The sequence below is a fragment of the Pleurodeles waltl genome, chromosome 2_1 (assembly GCF_031143425.1).
Source record: "Pleurodeles waltl isolate 20211129_DDA chromosome 2_1, aPleWal1.hap1.20221129, whole genome shotgun sequence".
In the NCBI taxonomy this organism is placed as follows: domain Eukaryota; kingdom Metazoa; phylum Chordata; class Amphibia; order Caudata; family Salamandridae; genus Pleurodeles; species Pleurodeles waltl.
In genome coordinates, this window is record NC_090438.1 from 832,645,630 (window position 1) to 832,663,857 (window position 18,228).

Genomic DNA, 18,228 nt, shown 5'->3' on the forward strand with positions numbered 1-18,228 from the left:
GTTCTCATGCACGTAAAAAATGATTGGTACTGACGTCCGCACGTCGTCGAGGACCTCTTATTGCCTGTATGACGTCAGGCGGCGTCGCGTGCGAGACAGTGACGTCCTCGTCGACGTGCAGAGACTAGTAAGAAGATTTCCGTCGAATGCTGGCGCCATGGGAGTATTCATGAGGTGAGGAATCCACAGGTAGCTAATGTATCCACCAGAAAAGTCGTTACCGAAGGTAAGTAACTCGTTCTTTTAAGACAAAGAGAAACTAATGCTTTTACAAATTCAGTTGGCACCTTATGCGGTGGAGGTCTAGAGTTTAGAACACCTTTAATTACTTCTATCACCTCATCTTGGGAGAATTTAGTATTAAGAGACTCTATATCAAAGATGACCAATAATTGTACTTCCTTGTCAAAACTCTGACCTGCACGTTTATTAATCATATCCATTGAATCACGGACATAAGCATGGGTGTTACTAACGAAAGGTTTCAGAAATACCTCTACGTATTGTGCAAGAGGTTCCAATATCGACTCACAGGCAGACACAATGGGTCTGCCTGGTGGGTTTGTGGGCCACAGGGGGCATCTTTTAAATCTGAATATGCTTATTGTAACTCTGGTTCTTATGCTGCTCTTTCATAAAATCATAGTTATTTTCTATTGTTTCATTACTTCCCTCTAAAAGTTAGGCTGTTCTGTAAATCTGGAATAGTTATAAGGGATTGACAAAGTAAGAGAAAATATATTTCAGAGAATGTGGGTGATTCTTTCACTGCAGGTATGGCCATAACCAGACATTGCAAGAGTTATGGAGTATTTAACCCTCTACAGAACTTTCTGTGCCTTTAAATTCTCTCTTAGATCGCCCACAGTCTTCTTGGCTGAAATCAGCAGATTCAAACGTAATTTTCCAATCAAATTACACAGTCTCTGACAATGGGTTTACCTTTCTACAGAAATGCTTACAACGAATTACCATGGAAAACAAACCAAAGAAAAATAAGATCAAGTTGACTTGCTCATTTTCTTTCTGCCTAAATAATTCTAGTCTTAGCAGTAATCTTTGATTTCACTTGTCAGTTGCACGCTTTCATTTTGCAACCGCCTCAGGACTAGAGCGCCCCTGTTACATCGTATGACTTTTGTGTTCTGTTTACCTGCTCAGCCTGAGAAATGATGGATTTGGGAAATGTACATGTGTGATGCAAATGTGGCTCTCTGGGCACTTGTTGAACCTGGGTCTGGAGATCAAGCAGTGACTGCTTAGCTCCTGGTGGTGTGGCCGGCATACATCCTACAATATTCCTACACGTGTACCTGTAACCAGGGTATGAATAAATAAGCCTTTTAAGTGAATCTCAAGAGTCATGCCTCATCACTATGACTGCAGCTTGCATTGTTTCACTGGCAGTGAGTTGTAATGAAATACCCTATGCACAGGACCAGGGTGGCTTGTTGTACTTCAATAAAGGGTTGTGTGAGTACCCCACCAGTGTTTCATCCCATCAGACTTCCATTCTCTGGAGGAGGAGGTTTGGTCATTAGTGGTTGTGCGATAGGCCAGCAGAAGAGAAGAGACACTGCCTGCATGGTGCTGAGTGGCCATTCCGAAAGAAGTATATCTGCAAAGAAAGAAAAAAATGTGGTATAGCCTAGAAAACAAGGAAACATGGCCTGTTAAAAGAGAAAAGCCATCTATTCATACTTCCTCTTGAGAATTGCGCACTGGTTTCTTTTCGAGTTGCTTGTGGAGAATTGATTTGAAGAGAGAAACTAAAACAGCAGCCTATAGAGCCTCATTTACAAGTCCCTAGCGACACACTGTGCCACGGAGCGTAATTTTTTTGGATGCTTCAGTGGCGCAATGTGCCTGTACATATTTACAATGCTATGCAAAGCCACCTTGCGTGGCTTTTCATGGTTTTCATGGCGTTGTAAATATGGCCCCCTTTTCATGCATAACTGCATGAAAGGCTTCCAGGGTTGTTGCTGTGGGTGTTCCCACGCAGCACTTATGAAATATGATGCATTTCCAGATTTAAAAGGCTGGGAATGCGTCAGATTCCTACGCCACCACAGGGGTGGTGTTAAAGTGGCGCAATGGCGAGAAATAACATTACTTATCCCTGTTTTCTCCTCTTTCTATGTGTGCTGCATTCTGCAGAACACCTAAAAAGAGACGAACGCCATTAATGATTGTTTATGTGAGAGAAAGTTTCCTTTCTGCTCATAAACAATCGTCCCTGCAACGCTGATACCCTTGCACCATGGTGCAAGAGTGCCTGCATTGGAGCTAGTTAGCAGTTTGCGCACCAGCACTGAGGAAAGTACAGAGATGCATAGTATTTCTGTTAACACAATGCATCCCTGCACTTTCAAAATGACGCTGCGAAGCACTGCATGCTGGCTTGCAGCACCACGCTGCGTCATTTCTTTGTAAATGAACCCCCTAAAGTGTGCTAAACCTGCTCTGGTTCAGACCATGTCTGCCTGAAAAGATACTTTCTGCAGTGTGAGAAGGGCGTCAGCATAGCGTTGCAGAGGTGCCTGGTCAAGCACTGTTACTTATTTCTGTACAGATAATTGACATCAAAGCCTGAAAATTGTTTCCGTTGGCACCAGCTGGCTTTTACATTACAATACGAGATCCGAATGAGACAAGTTGAGTGGGATGGAAATGTGCCTGCTTTCCCTCCAGTCACTGTAAGGATGCCATTTTTCAACCTGGAAATGCTTTCTTACTCCCAAAAGTATTTTTGCAACCCACTCCCAATTGAATTTAGTTAGGAACATAAAAGCTGTGCTCCCCTTTGTAAGATGCTGGGTTATTAGTTAAGGGCAGTGGAAGTCTCACTCAGGCAACAACCACAGTCCTTGTCAAGGTGAACCAAAAAAGTCACTAAATTAATCTGTGCTTAACCCTCTGATGGCTTGGCACAAAAGCAGTCAAGCTTAACGTAGAGGCAATGTGCAAGATATTTGTGCGACACATAACCAGTAATAAAGAGAGAACACAACACAAGAAAAATCCCAAACCAATTTAGAAGTATAGATATTTTTGTAATGAATAAAGTGACACCAGAACAAATTACATCCAATCGGTAGAAGCAGAGCTATGTTTTTTTTTTAAAGTTCTTAGTGTTATGATCTTTTAGGCACTATTTTGCACTAAGTATGGGTATCTGGTAGAGGCAAAGTCAAAAGTTAAGGCTGAGCATGGGTTGGATACACAAGGTGGATTGGGTCAGTCTCTGCTTACCTTTAGACTTGGAAGAAATTTTGGAGAAAAAAATCCTGAGAAAGTGAAGCTCAGCGGGCAAGGCAGCAGGCAGTGTCTGAGGAAGAGACGTCATCAGGGAGTTGGCTGGGTGGAGTTGCAGTGAAAATGTCTAACTTTAGACAGCGGCAATTGCAAACCTGAAGCATGTTTAAAGTGCTACTTTAGTGGGTGTCACAGTGATTGCTGAAGGCTGACTAGACATGTAAAGTTCAAGGGCCCTGGATACATTATTGTAAGTAAATTAAATGTGCCAGTTAGGTGTAAGTAAATTTTACCATGTTTTAAGAAGAGCACAAGCACTACAGCACTGGTTAGCTGTGGTAAAGTTCACAGAGCCCTAAGGCCAACAAAAGTGAAGTTCTGAAGACAAGAGAGGTGAAGGCAAAGGTTTTGGGGAAGATCACAACAAGGATTTAAGGTAACCTGCGAATAGCAATTCACAACAACGACATACATTTAAGATATGTGATTGGAAGCTGTTCACTTTGAAAGTCATGTTTGGTGGCCTCGGGGGAAGGCACTGGTCTGTGCTTACCCCGATGCCATCTCAAACAGGAAACCTTTTTTTTTTTTTTAAAGCAGACCTTGGCTGTTTAAAAAAATGGTTACCTTTTCGGAAAGTGAATTCATGGATAGGGGCCTGCTGTCCCTTGCAGATCACCTCCTATGTTCAACTGTGTTCAAAGCAGTCACAAAATAGTAGCCTGCTTAGTTATTATTCATTAGGCAGGTGGTTTTGCAGCAGTCTCCAAATGGGCATTTTGTGATTCAACCTATTAGTATATAGGAGGCATCACACAATAACAAGCATGTCGCAAAAAGTGTGGAATTTGTACCCACAGTTTGCTATCTGCCTGTACACATATCAGGCACTGATCCCTTATGGGGCTGGTATCAGTTGATACTTGAGAGAAAAAAGGGCATCCACAGTACCTGGAGCCCCACTGCATAATAGAATTACAACTTCCAAATTTAAGGTTACAGTTCTGGCATACCTTCAAGGCACAATGTTTCTGTGGGCCAGTTGTTCGAGGGTCAAAGCAAGTCCTTGATAGATTTCATTGATGATCATGGCGAGCTGGCTGCAGACTTCCTTTTCTTTCAAGAAGGTTATGCTCCTTGAATCGTCCCCACACATTGTTAGATTATGGGGTCTTACTTTGGAATTTAGGGCCAGTCACTGCATTAAAGGACAGTAGAGGGGCAGAGTTACAGGTTTATCTTATGAACTAAGCTTGGTCCCAGACTTGGAGGAAACAGCAAGACTTGGTGATCTGGTTCTCTCCTAGCTGTGTCTGTACAGCTGCTTCCGTACTCCAGACTAATTGAAAGAGGTGGTTTAAAAGAGCCAGAACATATACAGCTCACATGAAAAGAAACGGGTGACAATCAAAACTTATGTCATGCTAAAATTGTCATGTTAAAATGCGTCACTTTTGCCTAGCAAAGCTTGTCTGTCGTTCAGTGCTTTCCACAAAGTGAGATAAGGGCATCTCCCAGAGCATGACAGAGGGGATGACTGCTGATATCCTCAAGCTTTTTACCAGAGACTTGACGAGAGAGACATGCCAAGAAGAGGGAAAGCTCGTCCGTGGATGATATGCGTGCATTTTACTGCTGTAATCATCTTGAGTTCCACACCGTTACTACTCGTCTGCTTCCATGCCACGCTGTCCTTTCTGCTATCAGCTGCTAAAATCCCATCTCCTTCATTAAAATACGAAATAGGAAGACGGGAGCTGCAATACAGGATTAATCACTTTGTAACATTGTTTTATAAAGGCCTTGGCCCTCTATACATTAGGAAAGAAGAGAAAATGTTAAAGATTGGGAAAAAGGAGGTGGGTCGCTGCATGCAGTGGTAGGTCAGAAGCCAAACACTTTGTTACCTAGTTCCACGGCCTCTACTCTCGTTCCTGACAATACAGAAGATTTCGGGGGAAGTGCATAAAGGAAAACTAAATAAGTACACCGGACCAGAGGAAGAAAAAATGGCGGTTGAAGAGCATGTGAAGGGACCCATGTGTGATACCAAAAAAAATGATTTGTATCTCACTGCAGGGAAGTCACCAGCACAATGCATGTGTCAATGTTCCACATGTCGATTAAACGTCCTAGAATCTCCCTGGGCAGATCTGTAAGCAGAGCTGCCAAACAGCAACACCTAATTTGGTCAGTCATGTTTTTCTCCCAGCGCCAAGCTTACCAGCATCTGAATACAGATTTGCTTAAGCCCTCCCAGCCCTTCATCCGGACAAGTCGATGAATGCAGTATGAAACTGAACCTCTATCTTATGTTGCATTCATCATGTCCTCTGGAAGAGCACAATACAAATAATACATGTGCACCCTTCCACACAACATACACATGTTACAGGTATCATGAAAATTCCACATGTCAACACACATAGACAAGGTTGGAATGACAGACTCTAGTTACTGGAAAACTGAGCAGATCTTTCACTCACTAGATTGACGGGCTCCACGCCAATGTTCCTGGTTAAAAACGTCTGCCCCTTAGAATCTCAGCTTCCACCATTCGTCAGGCTTTCCACTATGGCTTAATTATAGGGAAATAGCAACCCTGTGTTATAGATCAGAGTACACTTTGGGTGCACCACTACCTCAGGGCCTCATGCCCTCTTAGTGAAACAACAGTAGACACATGGAGAAACAGTAGACTTGGTGATGTTGGGCTGAGCAGTTTAAACCAGAGGGTCAACCAGAACGTTGAACTAAAGGAAAGAATGGCATAGCTGTTCACACATTGCAGTGCCCATTGTCCAAATGTACTGGCTTTTAATCTGCAATGTTTCTGTGCCTTAAATTAACAATAAAAGTTGGCCTTAACCAGACATACACATTTACAGAAAAAGAGACCTCAGCAAAGTTTTATGATGCTTGCCCCAGCAATATCACTAGTATCGCCAGAATTATTTCCAGTAAACCCTGATTCGGAAGGACACTGTTGTCTTTGTTTCTGCGTTTGCAGTACATGAAAGGAGTTCCCGTCTAATGAGGCAGCCCAGAACGAAAGCCCAAGGCGGTCATTCTGACCCTGGCGGTCAAAGACCGCCAGGGCGGAGGACCGCGGGAGCACCGCCGACAGGCCGGCGGTGCTCCAATGGGGATTCCGACCGCGGCGGTAAAGCCGCGGTCGGACCGGCAACACTGGCGGTCTCCCGCCAGTGTACCGCCGCCCCATTGAATCCTCCAAGGCGGCGCAGCTTGCTGCGCCGCCGAGGGGATTCCGACCCCCCCTACCGCCATCCAGATCCCGGCGGTCCGACCGCCGGGATCCGGATGGCGGTAGGGGGGGTCGCGGGGCCCCTGGGGGCCCCTGCAGTGCCCATGCCACTGGCATGGGCATTGCAGGGGCCCCCGTAAGAGGGCCCCTAAATGTATTTCACTGTCTGCTGCGCAGACAGTGAAATACGCGACGGGTGCAACTGCACCCGTCGCACAGCTTCCACTCCGCCGGCTCGATTCCGAGCCGGCTTCATCGTGGAAGCCTCTTTCCCGCTGGGCTGGCGGGCGGCCTGAAGGCGACCTCTTTCCCGCTGGGCTGGCGGGCGGCCTGAAGGCGACCGCCCGCCAGCCCAGCGGGAAAGTCAGAATTACCGCCGCGGTCTTTCGACCGCGGAACGGTAACCTGACGGCGGGACTTTGGCGGGCGGCCTCCGCCGCCCGCCAAGGTCAGAATGAGGGCCCAAGTGTTGAAGACCACATAATGTAAAGTGCCATTGCACTTCCCAGTCTACTTGATGAAGATAAGCTGTAGCTTACTTATAAAGACCATGGCAGCTTAGCCACTTGTTTTTATCCTACCTTGACAAGTGGACTTTTGAAAAAAAACTATTTGTATCCACTGTTACAATTATGATTCAGAAACTTATTGTTATAAATTAAGTCCTGCATTTATGAATTTTGTATATATTACAGGAGAGGACGAGCATACTTGAGTCATGGACTGGCATCACTGCGTTGGAATAAAGATGGCTGCAGGGCTGAGTTAAGTTGCTCATAAGTCTCTGGAAGTTTTAGGAATGGTTCACAAGGCTTACTAAACACAACGCTGGTGAAGCTTTTTCATAGCAAAAAGAAAATATCCAAACGCAGCTGTGCACTGCCCCAAGAGCTTTGTTACTGCCAGGTTTTTTTTTATTCCCTGATGCTGGAGGTCGCCAGTGGTATTTCTAGGATCGAGGAAGTCTCCAGGGAATAGTCAGAAAATGTGTTCCTTGACTATTCAGATAGCAGGATTATGAAATGCAGTATTCACTAAAAGACGGTGTGTCACTCAGTACACATTAAACCTAGCCCTAATATCTCTACAATTTATGGAAATAGGGACCATGCCACTTGATTCGTCTGATGGCTAGGGTCAATGCTGTCCTCTTTGTGAATCCTATGGGGTTTTATCACCTTTCTGATTGCAAGGTGTAAGGAAATGCCTCCTTGGCATGATTACCCCCTGACTTTTTGCCTTTGCTGATGCCAAGTTATGATTTGAAAGTGTGCTGAGGCCTGCTAACCAGGCCCCAGCACCAGTGTTCTTTCCCTAACCTGTACTTTTGTTTCCATAATTGGCACACCCTGGCATCCAGGTAAGTCCCTTGTTACTGGTACCCCTGGTACCAAGGGCCCTGATGCCAGGGAAGGTCTCTAAGGGCTGCAGCATGTCTTATACCACCCTGGAGACCCCTCACTCAGCACAGACACACTGCCTGCCAGATTGTGTGTGCTGGTGGGGATAAAATGACTAAGTCGACATGGCACTCCCCTCAGGGTGCCATGCCAACCTCACACTGCCTATAGGTATAGATAAGTCACCCCTTTAGCAGGCCATACAGCCCTAATGCAGGGTGCACTATACCATAGGTGAGGGCATAAGTGCATGAGCACTATGCCCCTACAGTGTCTAAGCAAAACCTTAGACATTGTAAGTGCAGGGTAGCCATAAGAGTATATGGTCTGGGAGTCTGTCATGCACGAACTCCACAGCACCATAATGGCTACACTGAAAACTGGGAAGTTTGGTATCAAACTTCTCAGCACAATAAATGCACAATGATGCCAGTGTACATTTTATTGTGAAATACACCCCAGAGGGCATCTTACAGATGCCCCCTGAAACCTTACCCGACTACCAGTGTGGGCTGACTAGTTTTAGCAGCCTGCCACACACCAGACATGTTGCTGGCCACATGGGGGGAGAGTGCCTTTGTCACTCTGTGGCTAGTAACAAAGCCTGTACTGGGTGGAGGTGCTTCACAGCTCCCCCTGCAGGAACTGTAACACCTGGCGGTGAGCCTCAAAGGCTCACCCCCTTTGTTACAGCACCCCAGGGCACTCCAGCTAGTGGAGTTGCCCGCCCCCTCCGGCCACGGCCCCACTTTTTGCGGCATGGCCGGAGGAGATAATGAGAAAAACAAGGAGGAGTCACTGGCCAGTCAGGACAGCCCCTAAGGTGTCCTGAGCTGAGGTGACTCTGACTTTTAGAAAATTTCCATCCTGCAGATCGAGGATTTCCCCAATAGGATTAGGGATGTGCCCCCCTCCCCTCAGGGAGGAGGCACAAAGAGGGTGTAGCCACCCTCAGGGCTAGTAGCCATTGGCTACTAACCTCCCAGACCTAAACACACCCCTAAATTCAGTATTTAGGGGCTCCCCAGAACCTAGGAACTCAGATTCCTGCAACCTAAGATGAAGGGGACTGCTGAGCTGAAAAACCCTGCAGAGAAGACGGAGACACCAACTGCTTTGGCCCCAGCTCTACCGGCCTGTCTCCCCACTTCAAAAGAACTGCTCCGGCGACGCGTTCCACAGGGTCCAGCGACCTCTGACGCCTCAGAGGACTACCCTGCATCTACAAGGACCAAGAACTCCAGAGGACAGCGGCTCTGCTCCAGGAAAGAAGCATCTTTGCAACAAACAAGCAACTTTGAAAGAACACACGTTTCCCGCCGGAAGCGTGAGAATTTGCACTCTGTACCCTACGCCCCCGGCTCGACTTGTGGAGAACAAAGACTACAGGGAGGGCTCCCTGGCGACTGCGAGCCCGTGGGTAGCCAGAGTTGAACCCCCAGAGCCCCCACAGCGACGCCTGCAGAGGGAATCCAGAGGCTCCCCCTGACCGCGACTGCCTGCTTCAAAGAACCCGACGCCCGGTAAAGACACTGCACCCGCAGCCCCCAGGACCTGAAGGATCCGACCTCCAGTGCAGAAGCGACCCCCGAGGCGCTCCCCCCTTGCCTGCCTGCTTCGCTGAAGAGACCCCTAGGTCTCCCATTGGACTACATTGCAAACCCGACGCCTGTTTGCACACTGCACCTGGCCGCCCCGTGCCGCTGAGGGTGTACTTTCTGTGCTGACTTGTGTCCCCCCCGGTGCCCTACAAAACCCCCCTCTTCTGCCCTCCGAAGACGCGGGTACTTACCTGCTGGCAGACTGGAACCGGGGCACCCCCTTCTCCATTGAAGCCTATGCATTTTGGGCACCACTTTGACCTCTGACCGGCCCTGAGCTGCTGGTGTGGTAACTTTGGGGTTGCCGTGAACCCCCAACGGTGGGCTACCTTGGACCAAACTTTGAACCCTGTAGGTGGTTTATTTACCTACAAAACTAACAAACACTTACCTCCCCCAGGAACTGTTGAAAATTGCAGTGTCCAGTTTTAAAGTAGCTTATTGCCATTTGTGTGAAAACTGTATATGCTATTTTACTAATTCAAAGTTCCTAAAGTTCCTAAGTGAAATACCTTTCATTTAAAGTATTGTTTGTAAATCTTGAACCTGTGGTTCTTAAAATAAACTAAGAAAATATATTTTTCTATATAAAAACCTATTGGCCTGGAATTGTCTTTGAGTGTGTGTTCCTCATTTATTGCCTGTATGTGTACAACAAATGCTTAACACTACCCTCTGATAAGCCTATTGCTCGACCACACTACCACAAAATAGAGCATTAGAATTATCTCTTTTTGCCACTATCTTACCTCTAAGGGAAACCCTTGGACTCTGTGCATGCTATTTCTTACTTTGAAATAGTACATACAGAGCCAACTTCCTACACAAGGCAAATAAACAAAGTGATGAGAGAAGGTAAGTGGAACTGGTTTATTAGCTCTCACTACACCAGTGGCTGAGCGCTTCACTCTTTTCTTTGGGAAGTCAGTGGTGGGTACTAGCTCTAGGTATAGTTGGATCTGATGTTGTCTCAATTCTGGACAAAAGGAAGCCCAATTAGAGCATACTCTGTAACTCGGGTTAAAGAGTTTCATGTGGTGGCATCATTTTGTTACGTATTTTAGGGACATACCATAAATCTAGTGTTTAAACCCTTTAACCAGATAACACAAGGACTGAGTTCAATGTGCTGTTCATGAGGAAAGTGGATGTAGTTTACTGCAGACATGCAGACTGCCCGTTTCTCGGATAGAGGAGGGTTTTCTGGTAAACTAAACAGTCCCTCGCCCAGGGACACTGTAGTAGTCAGGAAACCAACCATTTGTACTTAGAATGTCACACTCAAGCATCTGTACTAATAATGACACAATATATATTTATAAACATTTAGGCCCTCATTCTGACCTTGGCGGGCGGCGGAGGCCGCCCGCCAAAGTCCCGCCGTCAGGTTACCGTTCCGCGGTCGAAAGACCGCGGCGGTAATTCTGACATTCCCGCTGGGCTGGCGGGCGGCCGCCTTCAGGCCGCCCGCCAGCCCAGCGGGAAAGAGGCTTCCACGATGAAGCCGGCTCGGAATCGAGCCGGCGGAGTGGAAGCTGTGCGACGGGTGCAGTTGCACCCGTCGCGTATTTCACTGTCTGCCAAGCAGACAGTGAAATACTTGTAGGGGCCCTCTTACGGGGGCCCCTGCAATGCCCATGCAAGTGGCATGGGCACTGCAGGGGCCCCCAGGGGCCCCGCGACCCCCCCTACCGCCATCCGACCGCCGGGATCTGGATGGCGGTAGGGGGGGTCGGAATCCCCTCGGCGGCGCAGCAAGCTGCGCCGCCTTGGAGGATTCAATGGGGCGGCGGTACACTGGCGGGAGACCGCCAGTGTTGCCGGTCCGACCGCGGCTTTACCGCCGCGGTCGGAATCCCCATTGGAGCACCGCCGGCCTGTCGGCGGTGCTCCCGCGGTCCTCCGCCCTGGCGGTCTTTGACCGCCAGGGTCAGAATGACCGCCTTATTGTAGTATTCGGACATGGGCTGTGACCACGAAACATATGAAGCGGATTGCTATTATCAAGGTTTCTGTGAAAATGTACACAACAAACATTTATATCTTGCGTCACAGCACTAAGTTTCCTAATTCCCAAACCCACTCTTATTCCAACTCTGAGAGCATGAAAAATAAACTAACATTGCCTGGAAGGGAAGTGTTATAATTAGAGTGCCTCTGTTGTATCCGACCTTTAGCTGGAAGGGCAGGGAGGATGGGTTTTCTGTTAGCAGAGTTCAGCTAAACTCAGTTTCAGGTCCATTGGCCAAACCTTTGTCCTGGACAGCTCGAGTCTGAAGACTTCTCTGAAATGTCAAATCTCAGTTTTTATATAATAAACTGCCCACTACGTAATCTAACTGATAATGAATGACAAGTAAGGCAGGAATGCAGAGGAAGAATCCAGCCAGAACAAGTGTTCTTGATATGCTTCACTTCTGTGCACATATCATCATTATATCTCGTGTGCGTTCCGGACAATCCTGAGATTAGAACAGCTTGGTCAGACTCACATAATTTATTCTGCTGTTAAACTATTGAGAAAATGTAGTTGTTCAAAGGGAACGTGCCTTCGTGGCATAAAAAACGTGTAAATACCTCATTTAAAGCTGTTAAAGGAGAATAACTAAAGTCAGACTAAGAGTAAGTACATTTAAAAATGGAGTCAGGTTCTAAAATCTATATCAATTTGATTCGCCCTTGTTGGGAGCCCAAAGAGTCTGGGACCCAGATTTACGTAGATGTCACGGAACGCAGCGCAGCAAGTAAATTTGCCGCTTTGCATGAAAGGGAGAGAGCAGAACAGCACCTTATCTACTAAAATGTGGTGCTGATATGCTCTCTCCATGCACTAGTACACGTTTTGCTGCCAGTTGCCAACACAGACGTGCCATAGTGCAAGAATGTCTGTGTTGTGGGAAACATAGGTTTTGTGTTGGAAGGGGCCCCTTTCAAACCAAAATCTATGCTTTAAGGCATTTCCTACTTTGCATGTGTGCAGTACAGTGCAGCACGCATGCAAAGTTGAAAAAACAAGGAGAAATGAAACATTTCTCCTCATTTTGCCAGCTTCAAGGAGACACAGGATTATTGTGCAAATCCCTGTCTACCATTGTTTTTAGACAGGGATCTGTGTCAAAAGCCATGAGTAGTCGCATGGGAACGCCTACGAACCACTAATGGAATGTAGCACAAGGTTGCGTGTCTTTGTGTTATAGACCAGTGGTTCCCAACCCGTGGTCCAGGGACCCCTGCGGGTCCACAAAGCCTCCTCAGGGGGTCCTCGACTGCTTAGAAAATTAAGTCATTTTAACAGATTAGGTCCCCAGCTTTCAGTAATAACCCAGCCGGGGGTCCCCAGATTTCCCAGTGTTTGTCAATAAGGGCCCAGATTTCCTTGTCTCTGCACCATCTAAAGCTGGTTCTGACAAGCTAGAACAAAGGCATCAGGGAGCCCTCTGACTACCTCTGATTCTAGACAACCCTAATGCTGGCCCATCCAGCCCTACAGCCCCCCAGTGTTCTCCCTTGCTTCTATGAGGAACATTTCCACGACGATGATAAAATCCTCTACCAACCCCAGCCACATTGCAGGGCAATAGCCCTGTTCCATGGGACACAGCTGCGAGACAGTTCTTGGCGCTCACATACTGATAGACTTTCAGTTAATCAGCGTCCAGCTTCACCATCCATCCTCTAGCGTCTGCCACTACTCGACCTGTAAATATACCCTGACTCCGTTGGCACAACCTCGGCCACCCTCGAATCTAATGGGTTCACTGATAAAACACCCACAACATACCTTGGCAGCAAACATGAGGACCAGTCACCAAAAACCTTTCTTATTGAAGTGGTCCCTGCATTATAATTCGTATAGAAATCACTAGCACAGCATAAAATGTATACCTAAATCAGTGAGATTTATATCAGAAGTAGCTATCTGTTGGTATATGTAGCTGTCTCTTGACTGGTAAAATCTGTCTGCATTTGGAGAAAATAGCAAGTGCGGAGAAATAGCATTTCTTTCTAATGCAACTTAAAAGAAGCACACTGGTGTTTAGGAGCATACATGTATCAAGCGTGTTACATGTGTCCACTGTATATCAGAATGAAAGCGTCTATTAGACAGCATTATTCCTGACCTTTGGTGGGCCTCACTTTTATTAGCAGTTGGCTTTGGAGATGAAAGAATGTTTTACCATCTAAACAGGGGCACAGGAGTGTATCTGCTGGTGTAATGACTTCAGGTTCAAGTGGGGTTTGTAACTGAGGATATAGGAATGGCATTTGTGTTTTGGACAGAAGCAGGTGAGTTTTTATTTTTTTACAAAAGATGTTCTTCTTTTACCTTTGAACAAAAGTCACACAGTTGTAAGCTGCAGCGCAGCTAAGCCCGTCAAAGCTAAGGTCAAAGGAGAATCCAGAGAAAGCAAAACAACTGAGGGTACACTGAAATAAGATCGGACTCCCTAAAATGGGAAACTTTGACGGTTTTCATTCCAACTAAGTCCACCACCTAATTGTGAAGGAGTTAGTTATTCTGTTAAAAGCAGTATTGTTTTATGTAAAAATACTTATGGTCCAGGGCATCAAAAGAATTGTATTGTAATAATGTTTCTTGCATTAATTGTTTACATTTTTGTTTCTAGGTCGGGCTCATATCAGGGACTGTCTTCATGCTAGTCGGGCTAACAGTACTTACTGTGGGATTTCTCGTACCGTCTAAAATCGAGGCATTTGGCGAAGAAGATTTCATTGTCGTGGATAGCCATGCAGTTCAGTTCAACAGTGCACTTGACATCTGTAAGCTGGTGGGAGCGATCCTGTTCTGCATCGGAGGAACTGTCATGGCAGCCTGCCTTCTAATGTCGACCTTCGCCAAAAGCTATTCCAAGGAAGAGAAGTACCTTCAGCAACGGTTTAAAGAGAGAATAGCAGACATGAAAGCTCATGCACAACCAGTGACCAAGTCTCCAGCCCCAGGAGACTCAAAGATCCCCGTCACCCTGTCTAAAGTTCAAAATGTCCAACCTTCCTCTGAAACCTGACCTTTCTTCTGATCTAAAGTAATTGTGGTTTTCTTTAAAAGATCAGCCCCCTTTGTCATATCACAGTAATATTTTGCAGTGCAAGTATCGCTGTTTGAAAGCAAGCAGACATCTTTATGTGGTTTGCAGAGCTGGTCAGTTGCCGGGTACCAGAGAGGGGCGTTGAGTTGGTTCTGACAGAGTTCGCATTGAATGCTAGTTGTCAGGGAAGTCTCACTAGGCAACTTTAGTGACTCTCCTTCAGGATTTCAGTTTCAGTGGTAGGTCTGGCGATTGAGTATTTCCTAGTGATCATTCTAAATGTAAAATTCCTAATGATTCTATCTGTTTTGTTTCCCGTGGTGTTTGAAGAAAAACGTATGTTGAAATTGTGTGTTACCGGTTGTCCGTTTCCTTACAAAACAGGAATTCAGATTCTTGTGCAGAAGTGTGGAGATTTTTCCTGGGAAAGTTTGCATTTAACAAAACTAGCCAAAATAATTTGACATCTCGAGTTCCATTAATTAAATGAGAAAGTAATCTGTTTCCTTCTTTCTTGGTTCAGTAAGCCTCAACCCATGGGGCAAAATCAGCTTGATTATTGTGTGCCTAATGAAGCCCTTTACAGGATGCCCCAGATAATAAAAGATAGTGGGATTATAAGTAGTGTGAACCAAATGTAAACTGAAAAATTGTGTAAAAGCATTTAAAACGCCTTATTGACTGTGCTCTTCTGAGCTCAAATCAGTCGGTGACAAAGTATTTTGCTTACCTTTATAGCAGCAACCCTACCCAAAGACTTGAAGCAATACGTCTTATTCGTGCCTCTGAAATGAAAACTGAGTCCAGATCAGGAATAAAAGAGGAATTTTCAAAGTCTTCTTTCTGTTTCTACATAGACATGTCTTGGAATAAAAAGTGTCTTTTTTATTCTGGACATGGCTCTGGTATCTCCCTGCTCGAGTGTTATTGTAGATGGCGGAGATCCAGAATATCATGTGTAGAACATTAAGTGGCCACAATTTAGTGGCCAAAATATCAACAGGTAAGTATGTATAGATTTTCTATACCTAATTCCAGATCTGTGTTTCGTTATTTTGGTTTTCGATATTTTGCTCACAAGATTGTCGCCAATTAATATTCTTTACTCAATATTCCAGACTTCAACAATTTTCGATTTGTGTTATGTTGGCTCTGTCAGGTCAGTGCAAGTACAGTTTACCTCGGGGAAGTAACTTAGAAGCACTATGAAATGTCTTGCTTGATGACAGCAAGAGTGTCTGAGGTCCAGTCACACAAGGAAAATGTCATTATTTTTATGCACTCTGCACTGTAGTTTCAGGGTGTGCTGGGAAAACTGGGTATTAGTCTCTCGTTTTCCTAAAGGCTTTACTAAAGATCCCATGCTATGTGGAAAACATGCAGCAAATGCAAATGTTTCCCAACCCATCTCAAAGTCCCTTTGTAGAGTATCTGGTACTGAACTAGCATGCACTCCTATAGCTTCACTGCCTCGCTCTAGACAGGGTTACCACAGCCCAACTTTTAAGGGGCCCAAGACCACTGCTACTACTGGAGTGGCCTTCATAAATGTGCTCCAGCACGTCCCGAGTCCCTCCTTGGCCTCTGCCAAAGTACCGGATTTGGATTGAGGGCCACAAAATGTAGACCGCATTTTGAGTAGTGCACATTTTTCACCTCTTGGGAGACTACATGTCACGTCCACCTGGCAAGCAGGAATTCACAGTTTTACATCAGCATTTCCCAGGCAAATAATATAATTCTCTAACATTAATGGCTACACATTCGGTACTACAGAAGTGTTATTACTGCAATTTCTCTAACACCAACACGGAACTCCTGCACTTCATATGCCATTTAAAACCCTTTGTGTAGGTTGGGTGTTGTTTCCTTCAAAAAGTCCCAGAAACATTTTGGAGAAAAATATTTGGTAGTAGTGCTGCTTTTGGAGTACAAAAAAAATCCAACACAAAGCTCTCGGTTTGTTATCCTTATATTTGAATTCAGTGATGTTTTTAAGGCACAAACTCGTTTTCTTTGTGTTGTTCTTGCCAGATGTATAAAGATTTTGTGTGTTTTCATGTGAAGGTGCAGTACTGTGTGAGTACTTATGTATGTTTGGGGGCAGTGACCCAAAAAATATTCCGTAGTTAACCTGCTTCCTCTATCCGTACCCACTTCTCCAGTTGACCTTAAAAGTACTGACGGGACCCAGTGAAAGAAAAAGCCAACTGAAAACATATGTTATATTTTTTTAGGTAATAGACAAGAGTATCCTTATAGATAATACATGTGTCTGGATGTATACCCAAGGCTATCCCAACTCATTATAGTGTGAGGGCTGACTTTAGCACTGCTGGCGCCCTGTACAACAGGCTTTTTCGGCACCCCCCACTCCAAGACCACCTCCTCGGATTCCCACACTACCACCCAGCAACTGTGCCCCTCATCTCTCCATAGCCCCTCTCTCACAGACATTCATTTGTTTTAAAGCGCCTGTAAAGGATGGCTTTACTAATTCACTCAGCTAGCCACATAAAATATAGTTTTGTATTTTGCAGCAGGCACTTTAACTCTCTGTGCTACTTTATGGCGAGTCAAAACTGCCACTACACAAAACTCCCATCTCTCTCTCTCTCTAGCAGGAAAACAAGGAACTTTTCAGCAGGTGCTTTTAAATCGTAAGTTTCCTAAGTTAATGCTAAACACAGCGTCCCCCTGAGGTCAGCGCTACCCAATCCAGGACAGCACCTGGTGCCGCCACACCGCTCGCACCGCCATAAGGCCGGCCCTGAGTGTCTTTCCCTTTCAAAACAAATTAAGCAATTAACAAATGACGTTACCCTTTCTCACCTTCAGCTGTAGATTTGCATAAGCAAAAATGTGCCACCTTATAGTACTGTCTATTTTTTGAATGGATTAAATAAAATTTATGAAGGAATCAAACGTGATTGTTTTTTGTCTTGCTTTTTGTTGAAGCCCGTCAAGCATCTGCTCCCTCCAGCGTGGGTTTATTCCTCACTAGAGAAAGGCTCAGCGTTCATGTCGCCGCGCAGGCAGGGTGTTTTATGCTCATACTTAATGAAAGCTGACAGCTGCTACAGAGGGAGTCTGCATTCCATTGTTCAGCGTGATAATGTCACCAGACGAAGTTAAAGCGGCCGCAGTGCTGCCCTCGAAATAAACGCTGCCGGAGATGTCAAGACAGTGACATGCCTATGCATTGAAACAGCAAACGAACAAAGGTGTACCTGGCCCAAAATGGAACCACACAAGACCTGTAGAGGGGAATGGAGGACTTGTGTTAGGGGGATTCATCTGCCAATGTAGGTGGCACCTTCAAGGCATTCCGGAATACGAGATTTATATACTGCCTTATTATGTTAGATGTGCTGTAGCTATGTGCTCTGCGGGCTTTCTTGTGTGAATATGTCAAGTTGAAGGCACGTGCGATGAAACTGCGTGCGATAGTGCATGCCAATCTGCCCTTTTCAATTTAAAATCTAATTAATGATCTGAAATAGCATAATGTGACATTTCGTGTCCGACAGTGCAGTTTGTTAAGGATGATTAAACTGACAACTCGGACACCCATAAACGTGAATTTTGCAATGAGGAAAGGACCAGCAGGGGCTCATGTAGTTTGTCGACTGAGTATGAGTAATTATCTCCGATGA

General features: G+C 45.7%; 1 protein-coding gene across 1 annotated transcript in view; it reads left to right on the plus strand.

Moving 5' to 3' along the window:
• Positions 1-17,497, plus strand: part of NRSN1 (neurensin 1) — a 140,186-nt gene extending 122,689 nt beyond the window's left edge. The window contains exon 3 of the mRNA XM_069218771.1: positions 14,153-17,497. Coding sequence (XP_069074872.1) covers positions 14,153-14,551 — 399 coding nt within the window. The 3' untranslated portion in view covers positions 14,552-17,497. The remainder of the gene's footprint in view (positions 1-14,152) is intronic.
• Positions 17,498-18,228: the final 731 nt, after the last annotated feature.